This window comes from Corvus cornix, chromosome 15 (genome assembly GCF_000738735.6).
Source record: "Corvus cornix cornix isolate S_Up_H32 chromosome 15, ASM73873v5, whole genome shotgun sequence".
NCBI lineage: Eukaryota > Metazoa > Chordata > Aves > Passeriformes > Corvidae > Corvus > Corvus cornix.
The window spans coordinates 12,081,878-12,107,482 of NC_046345.1; the positions used below are offsets into that span (position 1 = coordinate 12,081,878).

Sequence of the window (25,605 nt, forward strand, 5' to 3'; positions counted from 1 at the left end):
CTGGAAATCACTTGCATGGAGCCTTGCCAGCCTGTTTCCATCTAAATCCGAGGGATGAATGCTGCAACAGACTGTGTGTGTGGAGATCTGGTACAAAACAAGCGCCATCGGAGCCTTCCACTTCAGTGGCAAGGACTGGCGGGGTCCGGCTGCCAGAAAAATCTGGAAGTAGGCTGAGTTTCCGATTTTAAGGAGCCTCATTCCCTCTTCCTTTGGCACGGTACCACCTTGAGAGGGATCTTTCCAATAACCACTCATTCTGTGCTGTAAGAGGGAGGAAATGGAGCGCTGGGCTCTGGAGAAGGATCTGGAGGTGGGATAGACCTGCCCCTGCAGGGCTTCACCCAGGACAGGTCCCAACAGATTCCAGTCTCCTACAGATCCTTTGGTGTGCTATATTTGGGAGAGCCAGGCTGGTTTTACCTGTCTGGGGTGCTGTGGATGGGGACTTTGAGGTGACACAGCGGTGGTCTGGCTGTGGGACTTGCAGGGCCACATCCCACCAGTGCCACATCGCAGTGTATGCCCGCTGCAGCCCTAGTTCAGCCCCGCTGCTTCCCAGCACAACCCTCCTGCAGTCCCAGTTTCCAGCTTTCCTGCAATGCCAGTGCCATCCCAGCACAGCCCCACTGTGGCTCAGTCTGCTCCCACTACAGCCCCATTACACAGGTCCCAGTACAGCTCTGCTGTGGCCCATGCTGGTGCCAGTATAGCCCATTTTATCTCACACTGGTCCCAGTACAGCCCCATTACATTTCATCCAGGTCCCCTTACAGCTGTGTTACATCTCGTACAGACCCCAGTACAGCCCGTTATGGCCCATACTGGTCCCCGTACAACCCATTCTGTGGCTCACAGTGGTCCCAGTGCAGCTCGTTCTATCCCGTACGGGTCCCAGTCCGTCCCGTTATGTCTCATACTGGTGCCAGTACCTCCTCCCAGCCCAGCGCTGCCCCCCTGCCGGCGCGCTTAGCCCCGCCCCCACCGGCGCCCGCCGGCACTTGACGGACAGCTCCCTCCGTCCTCTCGACCAATCAGCTCTGGGGGCGGGCACTCCCCGCCGCAATCCTCACGGCTGATTGGCCGAGTCCGTGCTCCCGCCCAATGGCGGTGCAGCTGGGGGCGTGGCGGGGGCGGGGCGTGGCCGCCGCCGTGTCCCGGCATGGCGGAGCGGCCGCGCCGCCGCTGAGGCGCCGCCATGGCCAAGAGCCGCGGGGGCGGCGGGCCCAGCTCGCCCGGCGGGCGCAGCCTGGCGGGCACCCGCGAGAGCCTCGCCGACCCCGGCGGCGATGAGCTCAGTTCGCTCGGCTCCGACTCCGAGATCAACGGCGGCGGCCCCGAGGAGCGGCGCGTCGATAAGTTCGGCTTCATCGTGGGCAGCCGCGGCGCCGAGGGGACGTGAGTGGGGGCCGTGAGGGGGGTCCGGGGCCGTGGCCGTGAGGGGCCGGGGGGGGGGACTGGAGCGCCGAGGCGAAGAGGAGCCGCCCCAGGCCCGGCCCAGTTCGCTCCGGCCGCTCGGCCCCCGCAGGGCCGGGCCTGGGGCTGGGCCGGGCCGGCCGCAGCTCTCCCGCCCCGGGGGGTTTTGTCCGCGCCGCCCCCGAGCTGGGCGCGGGGCCGCCCGGGACCGGTGTCAGGCATCGTTCGTGCCCGCGGCGGAGGCCTCAGCAGCCGGGATATGAACAAGGCAATAAGGCTGGGAGACCTGCGGGTGTTCAGCCTGGGGAAGAGAAGGTTCCGAGCAGACCTGAGAGCCCCTTCCAGTGCCTAAAGGGGCTGCAAGGGAAGCTGGACTCCTGACTTTGAGCAAGGACCTGGAGTGACAGGATAAGGAGGAATGGCTTCCTTCTGCCAGAGGGCAGGCTTCGATGGGATATTGGGAAGAAATCGTTCCCTGTGAGGGTGCTGAGGCCCTGGCACAGGGTGCCCAGAGAAGCTGTGGCTGCCCCTGGATCCCTGGCAGTGTCCAGGACCAGGCTGGATGGGGCTTGGAGCAACCCGGGCTAGTGGAAGGTGTCCCTGCCCATGGCAGGGGGTGGAACTCGGATGGTCTTTAATGTGCCTTCCAACTCAAACCATTCCATGATGTTCTCATGGCTTTGTGAAGAGCCCCAAAAGCTGTTCCAGCTGTCCCATCTCCTTCCAAAGAGGGGGAATGGCTGGGAAGCGTTGCTCACCCCAGCTCGGATCTGGGAGCTGCTAGCACCCCGAGGTCAGTGTCTGGTCAACTCCAGGCGCTGATTCCAGTGGACTTTTGGCCTCTACCAAACCAAGGAGGCCAGGCTGTGGTGTCCTTCCAAGGACCCGTTCTTGGTAGTGCTGGCAAAGGCGCCGTGTTCACCTCGCTCCGCAGATGAAACCGTCGGAGGAAGTGAGGCTAACCCGAGGCGCTGGGCCCCAGGGCGGTGCTGACACCCTGGAATGTGCTGTTGCTGTCGAGCTGGTTCGGCAGCGTGTTTGGTGTTTGCCTTCCTGGCCCTACTTTCACAACAACGCCCAGAGAAAGCCGGGGTGGCAGTGGGGACAATGCATGGCAGCCAGCTCCTCTGCCGCTGGGACAGCGCCTGGAGCAGGCTGCCTGGGTTTTGCCCACCTGAGTGCTCTGGTGCCAGCTGTGCCTCAGTTTCCCTGTCTATAAGGAGCAGAGTGTTCACCCCCCATGAGCCTGTGGGTGTTTCTGGGTGGGTCTGTGGGGTGAAAAGGTGCTGGAGGCTGGAATGTTGGCACTGGGCAAGGTGCATCACTCCGGGTGATAAACCTTGTCCCTCGGCACTGCGGGAGTGGTGTGGCCTCTCTTTCTCGTGGTGCTGCACCCTGTCCTGGCCACACACCACATTTAGGGGACACTTGTCCTGGCTGTCATTCCTGTGGCTGTCCCTGGGGTGGGTGTCCCTGTCCTCGGGGTGCAGCAGGCAGCAGCTCCTCTGGATGAAGGTCGTGGTGCTGGAGGCCAGTGGCTGCTCCCAGGGGTGCTGACAATGTGGTGGCTGCAGTCACTGGGACCTGAGCCTCCTCCAGCAACCCTCAGATGTGCTGGGGCCCAATCCTGAACCGCTCTAGGGCTGTGTTGGCTCACTGTCTGTCCAGGAGCGGATGAAGGGGAATACCTGGCCTCCTGCTGTGGCTGGCAGAGTTGGGATTGCCCTACTGGGAGGGGAAGCACAGGAAGGGCAGGCAGGGTGTCCCAGCATCCGAGGAGGGTCTGAGGACACCGGCAAAGGCCGAGCTGTGGAGTTGTCACCCACAGTGTGGATGCAGAGGAGCGCATTCCTGGCATAGGGCATCCCGTCACTTCCCCGCCTGGAGTGCCCCCACCCCGTCCTCCCGCCTCGGCCATATGAAATGCAGCCGGTCCTCGCTCCGTGCCCGCTGCCAAGCAGCCATCAGCTGGGAGCAGCTTCCAGTCTGTGCTGGCTGGGCTCCAGCAGGCCCACAGCCAGCTCCTGTATCCACCGTCCCGCGCTCCCGAGCTTCCCACGCCTCGCGGAGCCCCAGCTGGAGGCCAGCGCTGCCTCCATCCCCGTGCCGGGCTGGGGAGCTGCCGGCCATGCCTGGCCGTGCTGGGGAGGGTGGGAGCCAAGCAAAGCAGATCCTTTGGGAGCGGGTTTGCTCTCGGAACAATCGCGCTCGCCCCGTCCGACCCGCTGCGGTGGGTGGGACTCGGCGGGGAAGGGCTGGGCCGGGCGCAGGGCAGTGCTGCCAGCTGGATGCGGCCCGGAATGTGGAGAGAGGAGGCAGGGCCTGCATGTCCCGTAGTGGGGCTGGGTGCTGGAGGATGCTCAGCACCAGGCCAGTGTCTTTGGGTCCTCAGGAAGGATCTGACCCTTCCTGGGATTGGCATGGCCACAGGGCAGTGTGGAGCAGAGCCTGGGAAGGCATCGAGTCTTCGCTGATGGTTTGAAGGAGCTTCTGCTCTACTTGGATGTCCCTGCCTGGGACCTGCCCGAGCTGCTTGTCACCCATCTCTGCGCAGATGGAGTGCCATGGGGGGCTGGAGGCTGCGGTGCTGGCTTCAGCATCGCAGCAGCATCCCCTCTGCCTCAGCAGGGTTAAATTGGATTCCCTGGCTAGGCTGAGCCGTTTCTGGAAAACACTCCCCTCCCTCCTGAGGGACCCTAGTCCAGGCTTGGCGCCGGGCCTGGAGCAGCGCCAGGCATTGGGAGCGCAGTGTGGCTGGAGCTGTGTGGATGACACGATGCTTATGGCCCCGTGTGCAGCCAGCCCCTGCCACAGGGATCAGGTCTTGCTCATCCCTCACCTTCCTGGCATGTCCCTGGGGATGCTGTGGCACGTGGTGCATGCAGTGCAGGCTGCTCCCGAGAGGTTTGAGCTGCTGTGCTGGCACAGTGATTTCACTCACGGATGGTGAGCGAGTGCTTCCGGCAGCTGCTGAAATGCTGGTGCTGCCAAGCGTGTCCCAGCTGGGCCCTGCGCCTTGAGGGGTGCAGCCACCTGGGCATGGGGGGCACCCAGGGTGCTCGGGAGGCCAGGGGGGCCAGCGCTGTAGGAAGGACTGGGCACCCACTGACCAGCCTCTTCCTCCCGGTCCCACAGGCTGGAGGAGGTGCCCTTGGAGGTGCTCCGGCAGCGGGAGTCCAAGTGGCTGGATATGCTCAACAACTGGGACAAGTGGATGGCCAAGAAACACAAGAAGGTAAGTGACAGCCGTGTCCCCCCTGGGAGGTGGCAGGGAGGGACAGCCAGGCACAGCGGTGTCTCGTTGGGGCAGCCTGGTGTCACTGGTTCCCTGCAGACAGGCATCTGTGTGCCTCTGGATGATGCTGTTGGCTTGAATGGGCTGTTCATTCCCCTTGGAAACTAGAGGTTGGGGGGGCTGAGTGGTCCCGAGCCAGCCCACTTCTGCCTCCAACTGTTCCCTGCCAGGCTGGAGCCTTCCTAGGGCTCCTTTGGCTGCCTGCAGACAGCCATGGGAATTGTTTGCTCATGGAAACTTCTGTTCTGAGCATCTTGCAGACCAAAAAAAGCTCTGGGTAGGAAATGTTTGAGCCTGATGCACATGACACTGGTCTGTGAACTGGGGTCCCCAGGAGACTCATGGTGTGGTGGCTCCATGGCTTGGTTTCCTGGTGCTCCCTGATCCCCTGAGCCTGCAGATGAGGCGGGAATCGGGATGCAGCAAGTCCCGGGTTGCTGCTGTGTGTCTGCTGGGAGCGGTGAGGCTGCTGGCATGGCACAGCAGTGCCAGAGAGTGGCCGAAGGGCCTTCTCCTCCTCCTCCTCCTCCTCCCCGTGCTGGCAGAGTCTCCTGGCACCCCTCAGTGTGCCCAGATTGCTGTCCCCACTCAGTGCCTGGTGAATGACACCGGAATCCCTCGTCTGTTTCTTGGCTGCTCTTAAAGGATTTGGGAGAGCTTTCTGGGCCACGGCAGGCGGGCGCTTTGTTCTGCGGGCAATTTCTGCTGCTCTCCGGCCGTGTGCCACAGGTTGCCCTCCGGGATGGGGTGAGAGCTCCAGCAGCCCTGTGCCTGGCACAGCAGCTCGTCTGTGCTTGGGCTGAGCCTCTGGGAGTCTCCATGGGGCTGATGTGCTGTATAGTCTGTCCTGCAGCAAAAATCCATGCCTGGAGCTTTGGAGAGGCTGCTCCAGAATGCTGCTCTGTGCCTGGATCCCTGGGGCTGCTCAGGGAAGGCTGCCAGGCCTGGCCTTGGATGCTGTCAACTATCTTTGGTCTGGCAGGAGCCTGCTTGGTGCAGGTCCCTGCTGCTCTGGGGGAGCTCCCTGAGCTTCCAAAAAACCCCAGTACTTTCCTGGCCGCCTCACCAGCGTTGGCAGGCAGCCCAGGGATCCCTTGGGCCAGCTCCTGCTGGGCTTGCTCACACCTGCACTGCTCCAGCATCCCAAAACGCTCCGTGCCTGGCCCTGATCCCAGCGGAGCCTGACCCCACATCCTTCACGGCGCTGAGCTGTGCCAGCATCGTGTGCTGGAAGGAGGGCAGACGTGTGGGTGGGCAGCTCCCACTGCTCTCCCAGCGTGGGCAGCACTCTGACTTCGCCTTGCTTTCAGCATCCCTTAGCCCAGACACACTCCCAGTCCCTGGAAGAACACGATGGGATCGCAGGGGTGATGGCAGGACTCAGTGTGGGACCAAGGGGATGAGCTGTTCAGCCCCGGTGGCGCTGGCCTGGCTGGCTGGAGGGGCTGCCAAACCGAAACCCAGGGAGGCGGTTTCCTTCCTGGCAGCTCGGCCAGCAGGAAGGGGAGCTGGCTGGAAGTGGGAGCTGTCAGCAGCCATGGAGCTGCCCACAGCAGCCCTGGGCATTGCCCGCCGTGTTTCCTGCCAGCACAAAGGGACCTGCCTGTGTAAACAACCAGTGAGGGAGCAGCAAACCCCCTGGGGAGGTGGTGGTACCACACTTGGAAACAGCCACCTGCTCCCCAGTTGCTCTAGCAAACAGGGGAACGCAGCCCTGGGCAGGCAGGAGAGGCCTGGAGAGGATTTGGGAGCTGTTGGCCACTGCTCTCAGAGCCCTGGCACAGTTGGCATGTGCCACGCGAGCAGGGACGTGAGGAGGGGAGGCTGTGCTGGGGTGTTGTGGGGGGTGACTGTGCTGAAAGCACCAGGCTTGTGGGGCCCACCTTGCTGCATGCCCTGGCTGAGGGCTGTGGGGAGAAGGACACATAAGGATGTGGAGCTGCTGGAGCGAGTCCAGAGGAGGCCACGGAGATGCTCCAAGGGCTGGAGCCCCTCTGCTCTGGAGCCAGGCTGGGAGAGCTGGGGGTGCTCACCTGGAGAGGAGAAGGCTCCAGGGAGAGCTCAGAGCCCCTTGCAGGGCCTAAAGGGGCTCCAGGAGAGCTGGAGAGGGACTGGAGACAAGGCATGGAGGGACAGGACACAGGGAATGGCTTCCACTGCCAGAGGGCAGGGCTGGATGGGATATTGGGAAGGAATTGTTCCCTGGGAGGGTGGGCAGGCCCTGGCACAGGGTGCCCAGAGCAGCTGTGGCTGCCCCTGGATCCCTGGAAGTGTTCCAGGCTAGGTTGGACAGGGCTTAGAGCAGCCTGGGATAGTGGAAGGTGTCCCTGCCCAGGGCAGGAGCTTTGGAATGAGATGGTCTTTAATGTCCCTGCCAACCCACACCATTCCATCATTCCGTGATTTGGAGCTGCTGCTGTGATGAGGAGCTGGAGTGGGATGTTGGGGGCTCTGTTTCGGTCCCTGCTGGTGCAGGCGGCACCAGGGCTAAGCTGGCTCAGCTCCCCACACAGAGCAGGTACCAGCTGCCTCGCCTGGACTTTGGTCCTGGCTGGTGCCCAGTGCCAAGGAAACCAGGGGCACAGGAAACTGTGGGCATGGAGCTGGCCCCCAGGGGCCTCAGGATCTGGCCGTGCGTGGAGATAGGACCAGACCTGCCCTGCCCAGGATGAGCAGGTGGAAAGGCTGAGACACTCGTCAGGGTGCACATCCCTGCTTCCCATGGCCCCAACGAGGAGTGGGGGGCTGGGCTGGGGAGCCTCCCTGTGTCCCCAGTGCTTCCCATGTGGACAGAGCCACCCCGCTACCCACCTTGGCTCCAATGTTTGCTTTTCCAGCTCCCAGCAGGATCTGGCTTTGAGGCAGTGCCAGGCTTGTTTGGAGCTGTTTGCAAGCAACAAAGCTTTGGCTGGGCCCCTGGCAGCTCCCCCGTGCTGCTGGTGCAGCCTTGACTGCCATTCCAGCAGGCATCCCTGCATCCCAGGGGCTCAGAGACACTTCCCTTGTTTGGGAAGCAGCAGGGGAGCAGCCTGTGCCCATGGTGCTGGCCTGGCTCCCACCTTGCCCCAGGAGTCTCTTTGTTTCCCAGTGCTCTGTGATTTTCCCGTGACGGCTGTGTCTCTCCCGCAGATCCGGCTGCGGTGCCAGAAGGGGATCCCGCCCTCGCTGCGGGGCCGTGCCTGGCAGTACCTCTCCGGGAGCAAGGTCAAACTGGAGCAGAACATGGGCAAGTTTGATGTGAGTCCTGCCAGGGACCCTGCTGCACCACCAGGGAGGGGACAGTGCTGGAATGGTTCCTGCTCCCGCTAGGGTTTGGGTGTATGCTGGGATCTCAGACATCTTGGAGGGATGTCAAGGGTGTTGCTCACCCCAGTCTTCTCCTCCCCAGGAACTGGACCTTCTCACAGGAGATCCGAAGTGGCTGGATGTGATCGAGCGGGATCTCCATCGGCAGTTCCCCTTCCATGAGATGTTCGTCTCACGTGGAGGCCACGGGTACGTGGAGCTACTTTGTGTCCAGTCCTCAGCAGCCAGGGGTGGGCACTGTCTATCCCAGCTCTTGGAGCCACACTGGTGTCCCCAGTGTCCTTCCCCGTCCTCCAACAGTTCCTGTGCTCCCACAGTCACAGAGTATCCACTGACTGAAAACAGACCAGTGGGGTGTGAATTGCTATGGCAGGAGGGCAGAGGGAGGAGGTGGCAGCCTGTGGCCTCCGTTTCACCAGGAGAATGCTGCTCCCAATGTGTTGGGGAGCATCTGTGCCCCTGCGCTTGCAGCTGGGTCCCTGCCTGTCCATGGCTCACCCTGAGCCGCGTGGTTGTCTCCATGTCCCAGCTCCCAGATCCAGGCAGGATGTACACTCTGTGGGCAGAGCTTCCCAGAGTTGTTGTGTCCTGTAGCCCTGAGTTTGTGTGCAAAAGGGCTCCCAGCCGGGGACTGACCCAGGCTCATGCCTGGGATGCACGGGGAAGGCTGCTGGGCCACATCCATGCCGTGTGCCCAGCTCTGCGTGCCCGGGGTGTTTCCGCAGGCAGCAGGACCTGTTCCGGGTGCTGAAGGCGTACACGCTGTACCGCCCGGAGGAGGGGTACTGCCAGGCCCAGGCGCCCATCGCCGCCGTCCTGCTCATGCACATGCCAGCCGAGGTACGGGCACGCGGCTCAGGGCAGGGGATGCAGCTGGGACCTCTTGGAGGGTGTGGGGCCCTTTGGGGGGGCGCTGATGAGTGGGGTGCCCGGCTCAGGGCAACGCAAAGTGCCCCAGGGGTGCTCTGCTGCTTCTCACCCTCTCCCGTGGTCCCTGGGAGCAGGGAGGGGGCCGCAGGGAGGTCCCCTGGGTGCTCACCCGCTGTCCCTTGGCTTGCAGCAAGCGTTCTGGTGCCTGGTGCAGATCTGTGAGAAGTACCTCCCTGGCTACTACAGCGAGAAACTGGTGAGTAAAGGGTTCATGGTGCTTTCAGCAGTGGCAAGGACCTGCAAGGTGCTGCACCTGGGTCAGGGTAATCCCCAGGATCAATCTGGGCTAGGGATGAAGGGATCAAGAGCAGCCCTGGGGAGAAGGACTCAGGAGTGCTGGTAGGTGAGGGCTGGAAATACCCCGGCCGTGTGTCCTGGGCTGAGCCCCCAGCGTGGGCAGCAGGGGAGGGGGGTATTCTATCCCTCTACCCTGCTCAGGTGAGACCCCACCTGCAGAGCTGCCTCCAGCTCAGGAGTCCCAGCACAAGGAGAACATGGAGCTGCTGGAGCCAGTCGGAGAAAACTGTGGAGATGCTCCAAGGGCTGGAGCCCCTCTGCTCTGGAGCCAGGCTGGGAGAGCTGGGGGTGCTCACCTGGAGAGGAGAAGGCTCCAGGGAGAGCTCAGAGCCCCTTGCAGGGCCTAAAGGGGCTCCAGGAGAGCTGGAGAGGGACTGGGGACAAGGCATGGAGGGACAGGACCCAGGGAATGGCTTCCCAGTGCCAGAGGGCAGGGCTGGATGGGATCTTGGGGAAAAAAAAATTCTTCCCTGTGAGGCTGGTGAGGCCCTGGCACAGGGTGCCCAGAGCAGCTGTGGCTGCACCATCACTGGAAATGTCCAAAGCCAGGTTGGATGGGGCTTGGAGCAGCCTGGGATGGTGGAAGGTGCCACATGGCAATGGGGTGGAACAAGATGAGCTTTAAGGTCCCTTCCAACCCACACCATTCCGCGATTTTATGTCTCCAGGCCAAAAACTCTCACAGCTCCTCACCCCCGAGAAAGAAGGGGTCTGGGGAGGTGCTGGGTATTCCCACAGTCTCCCTGTTGTGCTGTGGCTCCCAGGAGCATTCCACAGTCAGGGATGGGGGCTCAGTGTAGCATCCATTGAACACAGCTCTGCTCTCATATCAGGTGTAGAGCTGGGGCCAGGCACTGGGGGCTGATCCCAGGACTGGGGTATTCACTGGCATGCTGGTCCCTGTCCCTGCAGGAAGCCATCCAGCTGGACGGGCAGATCCTCTTCTCCCTGCTGCACAAGGTCTCACCTGTGGCCTACAAGCACCTGAGCAAGCAGAAGATCGACCCCATCCTGTACATGACGGAGTGGTTCATGTGCGCCTTCTCCCGCACGCTGCCCTGGAGCTCCGTCCTGCGCGTCTGGGACATGTTCTTCTGTGAAGGTAGGAGCTCCCCACCATCCTCCTCCTGCTCCCAGGGGGACTGCACTCCCCATGGCCGTGCGACTTGTAGCAGGGCAGGTTTGGGGCAGCCACATGCCTGGGCTGGAGATGGGCTGTTTTCCTGGGGGTTAGGAGGCATGTGCATCCCAAATTCACCCTCCTGCATGTCCTGCCTGTTAGTGGGACTGGGATCTGCTGCCCCACAGCATTTGAGGGACATGGTGGCAGTGTCACCCTGTCCTGCCTGGTACTCACTGCCTCACGTCTCCTCTCGCAGGAGTGAAGATCATCTTCCGGGTGGGCCTGGTGCTGCTCAAACACACCCTGGGCTCCTCGGACAAGCTCAAATCCTGCCAGGGCCAGTACGAGACCATGGAGAGGCTGAGGGCCCTCAGCCCCAAAATCATGCAGGAGGCCTTCCTGGTGCAGGAGGTGAGGTGCTGGGGACAGTCTGGAGGCCCAGTGCCACCCAGTTGGCCAGTGCTGCTGGACTGGGCTGTCCCTGGGTGGGTGGAGCATGGGGAGCAGCCCCCAAAAAGCTTGGTATGGGGTTGCCTCTGCCCTGAGGGGGATCCCACACCCAGCCCTGGTGGCACTGTCATTGTCAGAGGAGGTGCTGATGGCACAAGTGTCCCCACAGGTCATCGAGCTGCCGGTGACAGAGCGTCAGATCGAGCGGGAGCACCTGATCCAGCTGAAGAAGTGGCGGGAGACACATGGGGAGCTGCAGTGCAAGTCCCCCCCGCGCCTGCACGGCGCCAAGGCCATCAGCGAGGCGGAGCCCGCGCCGCGCAAGGCGCTGGAGCCCGTCCCCTCCATCATCGTCTCCCCCGGGCCCGCCCCCGTGCCCAAGGCCCGCAAGAGCAAGGAGAAGAGCCGGGAAAAGGGCCCAGCCAGTCCTGCCAACGGCCCCGGGGCCGAGGGCAATGGGGCGCCCGGCACGACCCGGGAGCTGCTGCACCCCCAGGTCTCCCCCACCACCAGTCCAAGGAGAGCCTGAGCTCCCGGGAGAGCGAGGACACGTACTTGTAGGGCCCGGCCCACACCCCGGGCAGCCGGGCTCAGCGGGGCTGCGCACGGACCCGGGCGCGAGGACACCGAGGGGGACCCCTGGCATCCGGCGCTGGGGGCTCTGAGCTGGAGGGATGGGACAGGGGGGCTGTGCGGCTCCGTGAGAACAGTGTGGCCCCCTCGGGGCATCCGTGGAGCTTGGCCAGGTGTGTGGTGACCAAAGGGGACACCGTGAGTCTGTGCTGGGTGCCCACCCCGCAGGGTGCTGGCACCACGAGCGGTGGGAGCCCGGGCAGGGGGTGGCTGAGCCACCCGAGCTCCCTCCCCACACTGGGGGGCTGGGCTGCCCCTCGGGCCCTTCTCCCCGTCCCAGAGCCCCTCGACCCATCGCCCCTCGACCCATCGCCCCCCAGGTCCCTCCCGTAGCCCCCATCCTGCGCCAGCCAGGCAGCCCCCCCCGTTCCCGAGCACTTAGGCCTGGCGCAGGGCACTGGGGGTACGTGAGGAGCTGGGGGACCCCTCGCCCCCCTCTTTATCTAGTGAGGATGTATCAAGCTGTAGCCCTATATGTAGTACCCAAGTTACCTACTCACTGAGCCTATTTATTATTCCTCCGAGGCAGGACAGGGACCGAGGCAGGATGCGCTAGAGGCAGCGGGATTTGATGCCCAGGACTAAAGGGCTAAAGCCCCCCCATCCCATGCCCTCCCATCCCCAAGCTCCCCACAGCTCAGGGGGAGTGTTTACCCTGCCAGGGCTCACCCCATCACTGCCGCCCCCTCCCAGGCCCTAGCACAGGTGAGACGGGGTGGGTGAGCAGCAGCCAGGTGCTCCCTGGTTGTGGGGTCCCCTCTGCCCCCCCTGCCCTCCCCGAGGGCGGGTGGTGGGTTTGTAAAATAAAGCGGGAAAAGCAGTTTTGTACAAAGGGGTCAATAAAGCGAGTGTGTAAAGGCGCAGCCCTGGCTCTCACCTCTCTTGGCCTGGGATGGGGGGTCAAGGGTGGCATGAGGCTAGGGTGTCACCTCCCACTTCCTGCACCAGTACCAGCCTCCACAGGCACCCTGACCTGGACCCTACCTCCCCATGGTTCTCCATCCCTGGGGAGCACCCTCCCATTTGCACTGGGCACTCTGACCCTGGCATGCATTCTACCCTGGGGCCCATCTCCCCTGGCTGCCCTTGTCCTGGGGGGCAGGTGCTGGGCAGCGTCCTGGGAAGGGCCGTGCTGCTGTCACCGCTCTGTCACTGCTCTGTCACCGTACAGGGTGGCCCAGCCCCGCTGTCTCACCCAGCCTTGGGGCTGCCCGTTTGAAGTGGAATGGGAGGAGACTGGGACCTGCCTCAGCTTGTGATGGTGGTGGCTGCCAGGCCTTGGCGGTGCCATGGGATGCACTCCCATCCCACCAGCTAGGCCTTTCCCCCTCTCCCACTGTCAGCTCCTGTAGCTGAACGGAGCCAGGAGACCCCTAATTAATCCCATGACACCCCAGAGCTCAGCTTCCCACCCCAAAATGGTGCCCAGGCCATCTCTGTCCTGTTTTCTGCAGGCAGGAATTCTGCCCAAACCTCCGTTCCTCCCTCCAGAAACCCCTTTTTCCCGGGGATGGCCCTGGTTTTGTGAATCCCCTCTCCAGGCCTGGTGCTGGGGCTGAGCAACCGGGTGGGACTCGGTTGGGTGCTGGGGTAGGGTGGGGTTGGCAATGGGCTCCCCAGAGGGTCTCCCTTGGTTGGGCACCCCGGGTTCTTGAATTGAGGCTGGTTTGGGCACCCCAGGGCTGCAGCTCGGGGGTACCCCGGGACTCTGAGCTGGAGCTGCTCCGGGCACCCCGGGGCTCTGAACTGAGGCTGCTCCCGGAGCACTGGGACCGGGTCGTTGCGTTTCTCGCGGTGCGGGTCAGTGCCGGATCGGGTCCCGAGGCGATGCGGGGCGGTCCCGGAGCCATGCGGGCGGTCACAGGGCGGTCCCGGCAGGATGCGGGGCGTTCCCGGATCGGTCCCTGGGCGATGAGGGCAGTCACAGGGCGGTGCCGAAGCAATTGCGGGGCGGTTCCGGAGCGGTTCCGGGGCGATGCGAGGCGGTCCCGGAGAGATGCGAGGCGGTCCCAGGGCGGTTCCGGGACGATGCGGGGCGGTCCCGAGGCAGTGCGGGGCGGTCCTGGGCCGGTCCCCGGGCGGTCCCGTGTCCGCCCTTATAGCGGCGGCGGCGGCGGCTCCCGGGGCGGCGCGGCCGCCATGGACCTGCACATTCTGGAGCACCGGGTGCGGGTGCTGAGCCTGGCCCGCCGCGGGCTCTGGCTCTACACCCACCCGCTGCTCAAGCTGCTCTTTCTGCCCCAGCGCTGCCGGTACTGGCCTTTCTCCCTCCACCACCCTCCTCTTCCTCCCCCGGCCCCGGGAGACGGCGGCGGTTTTGGGATCAGCAGCACCGATTTCTTCTTCTTCAGATGCAAGTTCTTCAGCCTGACGGAGACCCCCGAGGACTACACGGTCATGCTGGACGAGGAGGGCTTCAAAGGTACCGAGCGGTGGCCTCCTGGCAGGGCGGGCTGGCACGGCAGGCACGAGCTGTGCGCGTCCCCGGCCCGGCTCCGCGCCTGGGCCGCAGGGAGCGAGTCCCGGCTTGTGCTTGGCTCCCTCGGAACCTGCCCATCCCGTCCCCGCGGCGCCTGCGCCGGGGATGTACCGGCTTGCCCGGCCGAGGCTCTCCCGGCGTGGCTGCCCTCGCTCCGACAGCTCCTCCCGGGCAGAGCTGCCGCCCGGCTCGTGGCACCAGGCTGCGGGGACCCCGCTGCCAGCCCGAAGCCCCGGGGCTCCCGGCAGGGCGCAGGGACCTCCCGGGATGCCCGCGGGCAAAGCTCCAGGCTCTGACAGCCCTCCTGTCATCATTCCCGTGTCCGATTTCATCCCGTCCCTCCGCCCGGTGAGGGCCAACTGGTGCTTTGGCAGAGGAGAGCAAAGCACAGGCCCAGCCAGGCTGGCTGGGGTGACCCCTGTCCGGCAGCAGGGTCCAGGTTTTGGGGTGTCCTGGGGAGGTTTGATCCTTTCCAAGCCAGTCCCTCTCCCAGGGATGTGCCATTTGGTGACGTCCCCACCGCTGGTGACCCGGCCTGTGCCGTGCATCACCCTCACGGCCGGTCCTGCCGGGGGTACCGGCCCGACGGGCTGAGCCAGAGGGTCTGGATCCCGGCCCGGCTTCCCACGCCCAAACCTTCCTGCCGAGGCCGCGGGAGCCGGGCACAGCGTATCCTTGGCCGTGACTCAAGGAGCAAGGGTCAGCGCTCTGGCCACGGGCACTCAAGTCTCACCTCCTTTTGCTCTGGAACGGGACCGCGTCCCGGGCTCTCCCCCTTCCCAGAGCCAGAGCTGTTCCCCACGTATTGTTTTATTTCGGGGCCTGCGGACAAATATTCCTCAATCCCGAGGGGAGGGCGGGAAGTGCTGAACAATGGTCCTGTGAGCCTGCAGCCCTGCAGTGCCCTGTGAACCCCCTTGGCTGGGGGGCTGCCAGTGTCCCCCGGCTGCCGGGCTGGGAGGGCACCCCTAGCAGATCCCCATCTTCCCTTGGGGATCGGGATTAAGCCCTGGGATGGGTGACACAGGGACAGAGGGGTCCCCTTGCATTCAGCCTCGCCCAGGGTGGTGTTGAAAAGCAATTAAGCACTGAGCTCTGGGACAGGTCCCCATGTCCCCGAGTCCCTGTCCCGCCCCCCTGTTCCCAGCACTGGGCTCTGGGCTGGAGCCGAGGCTGTTCTGGCGCTTCCTGCACAGGAACAGGCGCTGGGAACACCCGCCAAGGCCCTGGATCCGGCCCCGCTCCCGCCCTGCACCGGGCCGAGTTTGGGAGCCGGGTACGGAGCCTGTCCCGTGATGGGGTCCCCCTCAGTGGGTGCTGGACCCTCCCCCCGTGCGACCCCTCCTCCACCACTGGTGTGATGAGTTTGAGGTCTCAGCTGGGCTGGGGAACTGGGTGCCCACTGAAGGGCTGGGGGCTTGTGGGGTCTCCCATGGGAACTGCCTCCCACCTTTCCTGGATGGAGGGTTGGAGGCCCTTTGGGTGTCCTGCCCATCCCTTCCTGGGAAGGGGAGCCCAGAGAGGAGGGGGCAGCCTGGCTGAGTCCTGGGGTGCCCCAGCAGTGCCAGCCCCTCTCTTGGGCGGGAGGGTGGGAGCAGGGGGGTGGGAGGCAGGAACAGCTCTCATATGCCCACCCTGTCAACACCAGCAGATTTTTTGGAAGCAGCTGTGGCTATCTGCCAGCCTGGGCTCTCCCCACCAGGCTGGCACCATCTGCTGGGACCCTCAGGACAGCTGGGACCCCTTGTCCCCTCTGGTGCCCCTTGTGCATCCCTGGTGGTGGGTGCTGGGCTGGGGGCTCCTGAGGGGCGGAGGATGAGCTGGGCAGCCCCAGGGTCCCAGTGGTGCTGGTTTTGGGGTCCAATGCCAACACCCCCATGCACCCAGCCTGGGGTGCTGGCACAGGGAGGAGAGACACATCCTGGGGTCTGGGGGGGCTGTAGCCTTGGCCCCCCTCATCTCTATGGCCAAATCCCAGTGTGGAGCAGCTGAGCCCTGTCTGGCTAATTCCACCTGTGGATGAGGCTCATCTGCACCCCCAAACAGGTGTTCCCACACCTGGGCTGGTCCTGTCCTGGGTCTGCTCATCACCCAGGGGACAGTGTGACGCGCAGGGCCTGAGCTGGCGCTGGCTCTGTGTCCAGAGCTCGGCTGTGCCGAGCCCTGTGGAGCCACCTGCCTCAGTGTCCCTTGTCCCTCGCAGAGCTTCCGCCCTCCGAGTTCATGCAGGTGGCAGATTCCACGTGGCTGGTGCTCAGCGTCGTGTCCAACGGGCGGGAACCCCCCGGCTGCCAGGCCACTGGCGTCACCAAGATCGCGCGGTCGGTGATCGCGCCGCTGGCCGAGCACCACGTCTCGGTGCTGATGCTCTCCACGTACCAGACCGACTTCATCCTGGTGAGTGACGGGCACGGTGGCACCTGGCTGGCTGTCCCAAGGGCCCCGCTGTGCTCTGCGGGAGGGGTGACAGTCCAGGACATGAGCCTGTGCCCCGGGGCAGGTGCGGGAGCGGGACCTGCCCGTGGTGATCCACACGCTGGCCGGGGAGTTCGACATCTACAAGGAGGAGAGTGGCGAGTGTGTCCCTGTCACCTGCGATGACGTGAGCAACGGCTTCCTCAAGCCCAAGCCAGGTGAGTGACACTGGGTTCCATGTCCCCTGGGGCCACCCAGTCCCACCCAGATGCTCCAGCCACGACCGGTGGTACCCATATCCTCGAGGGACCTCCAGGGCCATCCTGTCCCAGGGCCACCCAGTCCCCACCGAGATGCTCCAGCTCCCACCAGTGGAACCCACATCTTTGGGGGACCCCCAAGGCCACCCTGTCCCCAGGCCACAGTCCCAGGGCCACCCAGTCCCACCCAGATGCTCCAGCCACAACTGGTGGTACCCATATCCTCGAGGGACCTCCAGGGCCACACTGTCCCAGGGCCACCCACTCCCTGCCCAGATGCTGCTCCCATGGGTGGTTCCCACATCCTGGGGGACCCCCATGGTCACCCTGTCCCGAGGACCACCCAGTCCCTGCCAAGATGCTCCTGCTCCCACCAGTGCATATTGGGGGGACCCCACCAAGATGCTCCAGTTCCCACTGGAGATGCCCATCTGGGGGACACCCAGGGCCGACCAGTCCCCACCGAGATGCTGCAGCTCCCACCGCTGGTACCCACATCCTTTGGGACCCCCGGGCCACCCCTCTGCTCCCGGAGAGACTCCGGGCTGTGGGCGCGGTGGCCACAGGGTGGCACTGCGGGACTGTCCCCGAGCTGTCCCCAGGCTTGACGCGCGGCCGTTCCCCTGCCAGCTGCCAGCCCCACGCTGCACCCCGTGCAGAGCCCCCAGACCCGCTTCTGCGTCCTGACGGTGGCCCCCGACACGCTGCCCGCCATCGCCACCATGCTCATCGACGTCCTCTTCTACTCCCACAGGTGAGTCCCGGGGATGGGGACATGGGGGTGGCCTCTTGCCTGGTGCCACCTGAACTGCAGTGACATCTCCCAGCCATTGGTCCCACTGGGTTTTCAGGCTCTGGGTGTGTTTCCCAGACTGGTTTTGCCCTCCCGGGAGCTGCAGCATGAGGGGTGGGAACTCCGAGGTGACACAAGGGACAAAGCCACCGTTGTACCAAATCCCAGGGGGAGACTGTAAAGCAGGAGGGGGTAGGTTTGAGAAGGGCAGTGGGAACGGTGCTGGGGGCAGGGAATGCTCCTGGCCATGTCCTCCCGTGTCCCCTGGGATGGGGTCCCTTCTGGTGGCACACTCCTGCTCCAGAGTCACCGTGACCTTTTAAGAATGTCCCAAAACCTGGTGTCACCTGTGAGCTGCAGACGCTTTGGGGACCGCCTGCTCCTGTCCCCTCTCCCCCCACCCTGCAGCACCCCAACGGGATGCTCAGACACCCAGTGCCACCACCAAGCCCTTCTCCTCCCCATTTTGGGGGTCGTAACCCCTCCCTGTGTCCCCTTCCCCCTCAGCAGCCCCCCGTGGGAATCAGCCACCAGCAGCCAGGACCTCGACTCCATCACTTTCTTCTCCTTCTCCCTCATCGAGGGCTACATCTCCATCGTGATGGATGCCGAGACCCAGAAGCGGTAGGTGCTATCTGTCCCTCTGTCCCTGGGTCTGGGGGCTCAGGGATGGGGTGACACTTGGCTTCATCCCCCTCAGGTTCCCCAGTGACCTGCTGCTGACCAGCTCGACGGGGGAGCTGTGGCGGATGGTGCGGATTGGGGGGCAGCCCCTCGGCTTCGGTGAGTGTGGCCGTGTCCCCTCTTGTGCCACTGCCAGCCAGGGGGTGCTCTGGGGCACTGCTGTCCCCGTGTGTCCCCATGACAGTGACCCGGGGCCCCCTTTTGCCCCCAGATGAGTGTGGCATTGTGGCGCAGATCGCAGAGCCGCTGGCGGCCGCCGACATCTCGGCCTATTACATCAGCACCTTCAACTTCGATCACGCCTTGGTGAGCCCCTGCCCCTCCCCGGGGACCCCCGCCAGCCCCGGGGTGTCCCCTGGGGCTGACACCGCCTCTGTCCCCCGGCAGGTCCCGAGGAGGGCATCGCTGAGGTCATCCAGCTGCTGCAGCAGCGGCAGGAGAGCAGCAGATAGCGGCCACTGTCCCCATGCCGGGTGGCAGGGTGAGGTCTCCCCTCCTCCCCAGCCCTATTCGTTAATTTTTGATCTTAATGATCCCCCAGCATGGGGCAGAGCCGGGCACAGCATTGCTCCCTCTGTGCTGGGGATGTGGTGGCTTTGGGGACATGGTGGCCTTGTGGCAGTGGGTACTGGCCCACAGGAGAGGGGTCAGTCCCTGGGTGCCATCCTCTCCCTCTAGCCCGGCCTGTGCGGGGTGGGTGGGCCAGGGGAGAGTGGCTGTGTCCAGGTGGAGGGGACACGGGGGGGACATGCCAAAGAGCAGTGATGTGCCACCATGGTGCTATAGGGGACAGCCTGGGGCTGATGGGATGTGTCCCCTTGGGAAGGGAGGGGTGGCCACGATGCTCAGGGACACCCCTGGACCAGCCCCATGGAGGGGAGAACATTCCTGGAGCTGGGGTTACCCCTGGCACCCCAAAAAGCTCCAAAGGGGCAGTGGGGGGGCTGTTGTTCACCCCCAGCCCTGGCTGTCATCTGTCATGGCAGGGTGACGGTGACCCCCAGCTCCTCACAAGTTGTATTTTCACATCGTTTTTGATAAGTCAGTAAAATTCTTATTGTTTTTATTTCTGTGTAGCCCAGGGGTTTGCCTAGAGCTGGTCCCTGTGGTGGTGACAGGGGCAGGGATGGGACAGGGGGACACGGTCTGGCTGTGAGGTGACTGGGACACGGCCACTTTCTCTGCGATGTATTTTGGGTGAAAAAAGGGATTAAAGCTGCAGCCCCCAGCAAGTCACCGGCCCTGGGGAACCCCAGGCCCACATTCCTGCCCTCCCCTTGCCCCACACTGGACCAAGCTGGGGGGAAACTGAGGCATGAGCTTGACCCCGAGCCTAGGGGTGTCCCTGTGACACTGCCACTGTGTCCCCGCGTCCTCTTCCCTCGCTGGCAGCACAGCATCCTGTGGCAAAGTGGGGTACATGGGGTGAGGGCTGTGCCCTCCCGGGGGGTGCTGCAGCCACTGGGTGCCCCCAGGGTCTACCTGGGCCTCAGGCAGACCCAGCACGAGCGTGGTGGAAACCTCTGCTCCCATCCTGTCCCCAGAATCCATCCCCTGCTCTCCCACATTCCGAGCAGGACTGTGCCCTGGGCCTGGCACATCTTGCCCACGTCAGCCCCACACACTTCCAGCCACCAGCTTCCTGCCAACCCTCTGGCCGCTCTCTTTCCTGTCTCGGTCCCTTCTCCGAGTCATGGGACGCCGGTGACGCGCTCCCGGCGATGAAGAAATTGCCGCTGGCCCATGCGGTCACCGGCGCTATTTTTGTTCCCATTGGGTATTGCACAGTCCTGGCCACCCCCTTGCCATCAGTGGGGTGGCCACCACCGTGGTGTCCTGCTGGCCCAGGAGGTGATGGTACCATATGCAGAGGCCAGGGGCCACCTGTGGCCAGGGGAGAGCTGAGAGTGGGGGGGCCACCTGCTCAGGGTGTCCCGGGGTCCTGCCATGGCAGTGCATGGATGGATAAGGATGGAACAGGAAGAAGGAGAAGTGGATGGATGGGCAGGTGGATGGATGGATGGATGGATGGACAAGTAAATAGGTGGAAGAGTGAATAGATGTGTGGATGCTTGGTTCATCACGTGGATAGGCAGGGTAATGGATAGGTGAACAGGTGGAGGAATTTATGGTTGGGTGTGCGGATGGATGGACGTACAGATGGGTGTGTGGACAGCTGGTAACCAGCCTGTCTAGGCAGCCTGAGGGATGGACAAACTGCTGTGGAGTGAGCAAGATCTTCTCCTGGCTCCTCCACCGCCCTGGGCATAGCCCTGCCCACCCCGGCCCCATGGAACCCACCCCAGCCGCCACCTCTGCCGGGGATGCCCCGAGGAGGAGGAAGAGGAGGAGCCGTCAGAGGCAGCTGGTGGAGGAAGCAGCCCTTGCGGGTCGTGGCGCGGCTGGGGCAGGGAAATTTTGGGAAAAGAAAGCACTTCTGGAAGTGAGTCACCGCTGTGTCCTTCCTGCTGGAAGGAGGGTGTGAATTTCTGGGTTGTCCCCCTGCGCCACCCCCGAAATGCGTAAATTTGGCGCGGGACGGCTCAAAATCAATGGGATTGCGACACACCTCGGAACGCTGATCAAAGACATTCATCTCTAAGGAATGGGGAAAACCCCCTTCGGTGCCGGGTTCCGTCTGTCAGGAAGGGGGAGCCCAGGGGGACTGCCCTGGGTGCTGCTGGCCGTGCCGAGGCCGTGCCGAGCCCCAGGGCTCTTCCAGGGCAGCGTTGCACAAGGGACAGCGCTGCCTTGGGCAACACCCGGCGCCCTCGGTGTTCCTGTGGTGCTGCCGGGAAGAGGGGCTGAGCCTGGTGTCCCCCACTTGGTTCAGCACCCGGATTTGTCACCCAGAGGAGTGGGTGGGTGTGAGAAGGTGGACGGAGCATCCCCCGGAGCATCAGCGAGCGCACGGTCCCCGGCAGTGCTGGGGTGCCCTGCAGTTCCCGCACTTCCACCTCCCTCCTTGCCAGGACAGATTTTTGCCTCCCACAGCTGGATGTGGGATGCGAAACCCCGCGTGGTGGCACATGGGTGACATCCCTGTCCCCGCTGCCCGCCGCCACTGCCCTCTTTTGCATTGGGGTTTCGGGGCAGCCGGCGCCGGTTTCAGTTCAACCTGTTGGGTGCTGAGCGGTGACATCAGCGTGACTCAAAAAGTCTCTTTCCCAAGAAGCCAGGGCTCGGGGGTCCAGCAGTGCCAGATCCGGGGTGAGCAGCGGGACAGCAGCCTCCCAGGCTGGACCCACCCGGCCTCCCTCGAGGAACTGACTCGAAGAACATCCCCATCACCCGTCCGTCCCATTTCCTCCCGCCGCGGAGGAGCATCCCTCATTGGCCCCGGGGCTCACTTCTCGCTGCCTTTCGCTGGGTCCGGGTGCCTCCTTGGGGGTGGGGGTGACTCGGGTGCGCTTTAAAAGTAGAGCTTCCCCATCGCCGAGCAGTTAAGGAAGTGGCTTGCGCGCCCGGCAGCCCCGGGCGGACACCCTGCCCCGGCCATGCGGTGCGACGGGCGGCCCTGGGGCGTGCTGGCAGGTAGGTGTGTCCCCGTGTCCCCGTGTCCACCCGTGTCCCCTCTCGCTTGCCCCGGGCGCGCCGGTCCGGCCGGGAGCGGCGGGAGGGAGCGCGGCCGCGGGGCTCCCATGGCGGTTGAGTCAGCAGTGCCCTGGCAGATGGCACCGGGGCTGTGCCAAGGCAGTGTCGCCTCCCTCGGGCGCTGGCGGGGACGCGGACATTCCCTGCTGTGGCACATGGGACAGGGAGCACTGGGACTGGGCAGTATGGGGGAGAGGGGATGCTGGAAGAGGTAGGCAGGAGGGGACATGTTTGGGGACAGTTTGGGGATCAATGGCAGAAGGTCGGGGGTCAGCTTGCCCAAAGGGACAGAGGCTGTGTGTCAGCCCAGTGCCATATCCAAAATCCTGTGGGTGACAGTGGGGCTGGGACAGAGACTGGCCAGAGCTGGCCAGAGGGACTGGATGCAGGAGTGTCGCTGCTGTCCCCTCCTTTGCGGTGGCCCGCGCTGGCAGGGCCAGCTGCTGGAGCAGCTGCTGTGGTGCGGCTGCGCATCCTGACGGCTCCACAGCACCTCCATCACCCTCATCCTCCTCCCCGCCGGGTGCCCAGCAGGTTTTTGGCGCAGAGGTTGGGTCACCCTGGAGCAGGGACAGGGACTTCGGTGCAGGCAGCATTCCTGGCGTGGGGGGAGTGACCCCGTGAGAGGGGGCTGCGTCCCTGCACCCAGCGACGCTCCAGTGTCCCCTGACTCCCTCCTCTTCCTCCCCAGCTGTCACCAAAGGGCTCCTCATCCTCTGGGCAGTGCCAGGCCAGGGGGGCAGGTCCCCGCTGGCCCCCACCGTGCAGCAGACGCAGGCGCTGGTGAGGCTCATGGCCGAGGACGCGCAGGAGCTCTTCACCTTCTACGTGAGTCTCCTTCCCCAGGGCGAGGGGTCACGCCCGTCCCCTCCACAGGGCAGGTGGGGGGCGGTCCCCGTGCTGCTCCCGCATCCCTGATCTTCTCCAATCTCTGGGCAGGAGAAGGAGCAGCACCTGGCCATGCACAACATATGCCGCACCAACAATACCCCCGAGTGGCTGCGGAGGCCGGCGAAGGGGCCCTGGGGGCTGCGGCGGCTGCGGAGGCCCGCGATGCACATGGACCAGGCGCTGCAGGACATCATTCGGCACCAGCGCAACCTCCACCACCCTGAGGCCGAAATCCTTCTCCGCCTGAGCAAGACCCACCGGAAGGTGCGAGCGCTGCTCAACAACCTGGCGGGGCTCTTCCCGGGCCCCAGCCCCCGCCCCGGCCGCCGGCCCCTCCCCAGCCCCGCGGCATCCCTCAGCATCTTCCGACAGAAGCTGCAGGGGTGCCAGATCCTCTGGAGCTATGCCCGCTTCATGGCCGAGCGCAGCGCCGAGCTGGACGCCGGGAGCCGCCGGACGCGCCGGGAGAAGGGGAGATCGCACCGGAGCTCACGGCTGCCTGCACGCCCCTAGGGCAGCCCCGCCGCACCGGAGTTCCTGTCTGCATCTCCATCATCTCCATCTCCATCCCGTGTGACCCGATCCCAACCCATCCCCAGGACGGAGATGCATCCGGTGGCCGGGATGCACCACGGAGCCCCTCTCAGCTCACCTGAGCGAGGACAAAATGCACTGACAGCATCTCCCGCCACTTCGGCTCGCCGTGGGGACCCTGCTGGCCCCGTGCCACCTCTCGGCTGCAGGACAGCCCTGGTTGGCTCTCCCACATCCTGCCCCACTTTCCCGTGGATCCAGGTAGCCGCAGTGCAGCCGGGTGTCCCCCGGGTGCCCAGCTGTCCCCTGTCCCCGAGCCCTGCCGGATTTTCCAGTGATTCAATGGGTCGGGTGACACAGCCTGACTAAGCGCACCCGCCGCCGGGCCCACGGAGAGCGCTGCTGCCACCGGCGACTGTCACCGGTGTTGTAACCCCCTGCCTGCCCTGCGCCAGCTCTGCTCCCAGAGAGCAGCTGCGAGCGGAATCCTGTGTCCCTGCATAGTCCGTGTCCCTGCACATTTGGTGTCCCTCTGTGCTTGGTGTCCCCACAAGCTCAGTGTCCCTTCGCACATCCCTGTCCTCTCAGTGTCCCCGTGCTCTCAGTGTCCCCGTGCTCACTCTTGCACACTCGGTGTTCCCATACTCCCAGCATCCCTGTCCCCTCCGTGTCCCCTCTGAGCCTCCCAGGCCGTGCCACCACAGCCCTGACCGTGCCCAGCAGGGACTCGGCTCTGGCCGCTGCACTGTGGCAGTGGGCGACAGCCCCCAACGCCTCCCCCCTAATTTATACTTTAATATTTGTGTGTTTATTGTATTTATTGACTCCCAGGGTTAATTTAACTCCTGCAGCTTGCAGAAGTATTTAAGTACATTTCTAATATATAAATATCTATTTTTATTATATTTTTTGTACGGTGTTAAACTATGACCATCACAAGGGTTTATTTATGTATATTGATATTTTTGGTACGCAGAGAAGGGCAGTGCCCCCTGCCCACGTGGCACTTCTTTATTTTTGTACAATGGCAGAAGGAAATAAAGTGCTGACCTTGGCCTCTGGGCCACTGAGACGTCGTGTCCCTGTGTCCCTGGGTCCCTGTGGCTGTGGGCAGGGAGGGGCTGTGTTCTGGTGGCCAGGTCGTGCCTGTTGTCCTTGCCAGGGCACATGGGATGTGACGTGGGGTGGTGTGGCACAACATGGTGTGACACATGGCATGGCACACGCTGGGATGTGGCCCGTGGCATGGCACAGGACATGGCACTTCATAGTGTGGCCCATGGCACGGCACAGGATGTGGCACACACTGGGATGTGGCACAGGATGTGGCACACGACACGGTGTGGCACAGGGCACGTGATGTGACAAGCTGTGGTGTGCCATGACAGGGCCTGGCACTGCCAGGTGTGTGTGGCACAAGCTGCATGACACCTTGTGCCACATGTCACAGCCCTGGCTGGGCCATCACCGCAGCCACGCTGAGCGCAGTGTCCGGCAGTCTGGCCAGGGCCACCATGGGGACATGCCACCAGTGCTGCTGAGTCAAAAATCCTAAGACCTGGTCATGTGTCCCCATGGAGTCACTCGTTCCCCATGTGTGCCGTGTGCCAGGGCCGCCGGACTGCCCGGCTCTGCTGCCGGCCCCACTGCCTGAGTCAGTCACAGGAGCATCGCCACTGGGACGGCCACCACGGCCATCTGGGGACACTCATGGTGGGACAATGTCACCATGAAGAAGCCCGGGCCAGCTTGGCGCGCTGTGGGTGACCCTGACAGTGACTGTGCCACTGCCAAGCCGCCCATCCAGCTCTGGAGAGGGCTGAGGAGGGGAGGGTGCAGGTACGTGACCCCCTGGGACCGTGGGGAGGGCTGAGGGACCCCAAACACAGAGTGACACCGGGCTGAGTGTCACTGGAGGGATGGTGGCTTCTCTGGTGTCCCCAAGGGGACACCCAAGGGGACCCCAGTGCCCACTCCTGGGAAAAGCCTGTGGGATGACACTGCTGGGGTGGCACCGGTGGGGCGCAGGGACAGGGGTGAGGCAGCCCTGTCCCCCTGGGCAGGGACCCACCGTGAGTCAAAGGGGAATTCGTGCTGCCCTCCGTTGTTCGGCTCTGGATTTCCCCGCGACAGGAGCACCTGCCTGGCTCGGCCCTTCCTCACCCCCCGGGAGGGCCCCCTGGACACCGCCAGTCCCAGCCCCAGCCTCATCCCCAACCTGGGGGACACCCGGGGCTTTTGGTGACTCCGAAATCTGGTGTCCCTCCTGCACGGGGACACCGCGGGATGGGAACCTGGAGGGGAGACGGAGGGGGATGGGGCTGGGGCGCAGTTATGGGGTGGGGCAGTTATGGGGGGAGCTGGGGTGGGGCTGGGTCAGTTCTGGGAGGGGCTGGGGCGGGGGGGACAATGAGGGGATGGGGAAGGGCGGGAGGGGACATTTGCGGGCTGGGGAGAGGAGAAGTCTGGGGTGGGGATGGGGCAGGGGGCAGCTCCGGAGCGGGG

The 25,605-nt window shown here is 64.2% G+C and overlaps 3 protein-coding genes across 5 annotated transcripts; all 3 read left to right on the forward strand.

The window, feature by feature from the left end:
* Window positions 1-1,198: 1,198 nt before the first annotated feature.
* On the forward strand, window positions 1,199-12,313 carry TBC1D10A (TBC1 domain family member 10A). The gene is made up of 9 exons (XM_039561095.1): window positions 1,199-1,398; window positions 4,552-4,651; window positions 7,841-7,948; window positions 8,100-8,206; window positions 8,743-8,857; window positions 9,078-9,143; window positions 10,157-10,346; window positions 10,624-10,778; window positions 10,987-12,313. Exons 1-9 carry the CDS (start codon window positions 1,199-1,201, stop codon window positions 11,344-11,346), a joined length of 1,401 nt encoding a protein of 466 aa, XP_039417029.1. The 3' UTR covers window positions 11,347-12,313.
* A 1,170-nt stretch (window positions 12,314-13,483) lies between these two features.
* Window positions 13,484-19,147, forward strand: CASTOR1 (cytosolic arginine sensor for mTORC1 subunit 1). Of its 3 annotated transcripts, none has more exons than XM_039561094.1 (9): window positions 13,484-13,702; window positions 13,802-13,872; window positions 16,133-16,326; window positions 16,430-16,562; window positions 17,235-17,358; window positions 17,908-18,021; window positions 18,098-18,180; window positions 18,293-18,391; window positions 18,469-18,627. In XM_039561094.1, exons 1-9 carry the CDS (start codon window positions 13,590-13,592, stop codon window positions 18,531-18,533), a joined length of 996 nt encoding a protein of 331 aa, XP_039417028.1. In that variant the 5' UTR covers window positions 13,484-13,589; the 3' UTR covers window positions 18,534-18,627. The 3 variants fall into 3 exon arrangements, with proteins under 3 accessions (XP_039417028.1, XP_039417027.1, XP_039417026.1); XM_039561093.1 differs by having other exon boundaries at window positions 13,488-13,702; window positions 18,293-18,387; window positions 18,469-19,147; XM_039561092.1 differs by having other exon boundaries at window positions 13,489-13,702; window positions 17,905-18,021; window positions 18,293-18,387; window positions 18,469-19,147.
* Window positions 19,148-19,244: 97 nt separating this feature from the next.
* On the forward strand, window positions 19,245-24,170 carry LOC120410842. Its single transcript, XM_039561096.1, has 3 exons — window positions 19,245-21,615; window positions 22,367-22,503; window positions 22,615-24,170. The coding sequence occupies exons 1-3, from the start codon at window positions 21,579-21,581 to the stop codon at window positions 23,077-23,079; spliced, it is 639 nt and encodes a 212-aa protein (XP_039417030.1). The 5' UTR covers window positions 19,245-21,578; the 3' UTR covers window positions 23,080-24,170.
* Window positions 24,171-25,605: the final 1,435 nt, after the last annotated feature.